This window comes from Solanum lycopersicum, chromosome 8 (genome assembly GCF_036512215.1).
Source record: "Solanum lycopersicum chromosome 8, SLM_r2.1".
NCBI classification, from domain to species: domain Eukaryota; kingdom Viridiplantae; phylum Streptophyta; class Magnoliopsida; order Solanales; family Solanaceae; genus Solanum; species Solanum lycopersicum.
The window spans coordinates 41,242,877-41,245,958 of NC_090807.1; the positions used below are offsets into that span (position 1 = coordinate 41,242,877).

Sequence of the window (3,082 nt, forward strand, 5' to 3'; positions counted from 1 at the left end):
GTTGAACCGAACCCAATATTAGGGCTGCCTACGTATCTTGCCTAGACAAGAATCAGGTCAAACGTAGTTCAGGCAATTTATTTTTGTTTTTGTTTTTTTTGTTTATTTTGAAAAGTCAAGGACACAGCGTAACCAAGAGATCCCGTTGAATCAACCCTTGGAATATCAAGCCCAAACATAAGGGTTTCTAATGTCGAAACTCAATCATATGTAGTATCTTTTCACAGCATCAGCATTGACGACCATTTCTGTCACTTTGCCTTCTATATCTGCTAATTAAAGAGCACCATTAGGTAATACCCTTTTAACAACGAATGGTCCTCTCCAATTTGAAGAAAATTCGCCTTTAGTTTCGGCATGATGTGGAAAAATGTGTCCTCATGTTTAGCACAACTACCCAATAAAATATGGATGTTAGGCAAAGGAAAAACATCTTTTGGACTTGCCTTATTCAAATCACGACAATCAACACACATTCGAACTTTGCCGTCTTTCTGAGGGACGGGTATGATATTGGCTAACCAAGAAGGATATTGAAAGACTTCAATGACTTTGGCCTCAAGTTGCTTTGTGATCTCCTCTTTAATTATTATACTCATGTCGGTTTTTAGTTTTCTCAACTTCTGCTTTATCAGAGAAAAATTAGGATCAATTAGCAACTTGTGAACAACCATGTCAGTGCTTAATCTAGTCATGTCATCATAAGCTGACGCAAAAACATCTTTGTAATCAAACAGGGCCTGGATTATATCATCCTTTTGATGTCGTACATGTACACTTATCTTAGTCTCCTTAATAATTTCCTGATCTCTCAAATTTATCGTCTCAGTTTCACTCATGTTTGGATTTGATTTATTTTCAAAATGATTGAAATCCCTCCTTAATTCTTCAAATACTCTGTCTTCATCATATTCGATTTCTCGACTTATTATTTCAATATTAGGTCGAAGATTAGATTGGATATTAAGATCTGGCAAAAAATTCTGCATGCATATCATATCACTAGAATCGACATAGAAAGAACTGTATAAAAGAAAACGAACAAATATATTAGACTGAAATAAAGATGCAATTACATCCTATTGAAAAGGGAAATAGAATGTTTGAAATAAAACGAAAAGATAAAATCCGAATTACAATCCTTGAATGAATCGGATGACAAAAGAAAAAAACAAGATAGACTACCAAGACTCATCTTTAACGGGGAGAGGGGTGGCCTTCCAATTGTTTAGATTGACATCAGGACCAATGAATTGCACATCTCTGTCGCTAGTGCCTTCTCCGAGTTCCACCATATCAACCTCGACAAATAAATCTTGAAAATAGTTGATCATTTCTTCGCTAACTTTCATCATTGGCTCTGGAAAAGATGATTGATAAGATTCTGTTGCGCGGGCTTTGATGAAAGATTTGTAGATTGGTTGTATAGGCTTGGTAAGTGACCATACACCTCTCTTCTGCTTCTTTGCCTTCATTTTGTCCTCGACTCTAGGTTGGTAGCCTAAGCCAAAAGTACCGATGCTCTTTCGTAGACTCACAGGATAAGCGCTTCCTTGCAAGTAGATTCCTAAACCTTTACCCGGCTCAAACCCATGTTTCAGCAATTCATTCACCACCATTACAGATGCGATGGGCATATTTGGTTTTGAAATGACACTCCCCTCGGGGACATTCTCAATAAACACTACCTCAGAAGCTTGATAAACTAGTGCCTCATACTCATTATCCGCACCGATAAAAGGGAAGGAAGAGTCTTTGTAGATTGACAAATCCCCCTCACCATGAACAATTACCTCTTGTCGGTCGTATTCAAACTTAATCATTTGATGCAACGTTGAGGGGACTGCTCCAGCCCTATGCACCCATGGCCTCCTCAACAATAGATTGTAGGACGCGTTGATATCCAACATTTGAAAATTCACAGTGAAATCCACAGGACCTATGGTTAGTATGAGCTCTATCTCACCAATAACATCTGTTTTTGACCCATGAAAATCTCTAACACATACATTGTTGGGTCGGACCCTTTCAGCACTAACATTCAATTTCTATAGAGTTGATAAAGGATAAATATTTGCTCCAGATCCTCCATCAATTAGAACTCGAGTGACATATGAAAGTTCACACTTTACAGTGATATGTAGGCCTTGGTTATGTCCTGTACCTTCTTTGGGTAGTTCATCATCTGAAAAGGTGATACGGTTTACCTCAAATATTCTCCCAGCAATCTTCTCTAACTGACTCACTGTAACTTTACTAGGAACATGTGTTTCATTAAAAATTTTCATTACAGCCTTACGATGTTCATCAGAATGTATTAGCAAAGACAACAAAGATATTTGGGCTGGAGTTTTTCTTAATTGTTCCACCACGGAGTAGTCTGATAGTTTCATATTCCTTAGAAATTCCTCTGCCTCTCCTTCAGTGACCAAACTCTTTACTTGTATTTGGTCATTTTTAGTTTTCCTTAATTCCATAGGGACATAACATCTTCCTGAACGGGTTATTCCTCCCACTTCATCTATTTCTTCATCTATTTCTTTTCCCTTGTATGTCACGACAATAGGCTCATAATTCCAAGGAACAGCTTTGGGGTTAGTCATTGGGAGCTGGGGTACTGGCCTGATAATCACAGGAGGAATATGGGCCCCTCGCATGATCAAGATAGGCTTGTTTGGCCCTTTTGGAACAAACGATTTTGCCTTACTCGGGCCCTTTTGGAACAAACAATTTTGCCTTACTCGGGCTTGCCCAAACATCTTCAAGGGCTCCTTTCACAGTTAAGATGGGTGTGTTTGATGGACTCAACTTTTCTAACACACTTTCCGCCCCTAAAGGCATCATTTTTGTTAAATCAACAACATTTGCTGACTTCTCAATGCCAGTTCCAACCCTAAGGATTGGCTTATATGGAGATGCAAAATCTTCATGACCCTTCATCATTTCTAGCATGTTTGTTTCAGTATGCCTCGGCAATGGATTTTGATTGATGTTGGGTCCACTCGGACTTTTAACTATAAGTCGGTTAGAATCGATCAAATCCTGAATGACCCTTTTCAAATACCAACATCTCTCTATGTTG

General features: G+C 38.5%; 1 protein-coding gene across 1 annotated transcript; it reads right to left on the reverse strand.

Moving 5' to 3' along the window:
* Positions 1 to 204: 204 nt before the first annotated feature.
* LOC138337947 (uncharacterized) lies at positions 205 to 2,657 on the reverse strand. The gene is made up of 4 exons (XM_069288393.1): positions 2,133 to 2,657; positions 1,186 to 2,048; positions 398 to 1,023; positions 205 to 269 (listed from the first exon to the last, which is right to left on the reverse strand). The coding sequence occupies exons 1-4, from the start codon at positions 2,655 to 2,657 to the stop codon at positions 205 to 207; spliced, it is 2,079 nt and encodes a 692-aa protein (XP_069144494.1).
* Between the last annotated feature and the right edge of the window lie 425 nt (positions 2,658 to 3,082).

What these genes read in the sequence shown, in the direction of transcription:
- LOC138337947 (XM_069288393.1), bottom strand. Translation starts at nt 2,657, where the DNA reads ATGCGAGGGGCCCATATTCCTCCTGTGATTATCAGGCCAGTACCCCAG. An exon ending in ACCAAGGCCTACATATCACT is followed by an intron (nt 2,049 to 2,132) that starts GTAAAGTGTGAA and finishes TCAACTCTATAG; the next exon opens with AAATTGAATGTTAGTGCTGA. An exon ending in CCCGTTAAAGATGAGTCTTG is followed by an intron (nt 1,024 to 1,185) that starts GTAGTCTATCTT and finishes TCTTTTATACAG; the next exon opens with TTCTTTCTATGTCGATTCTA.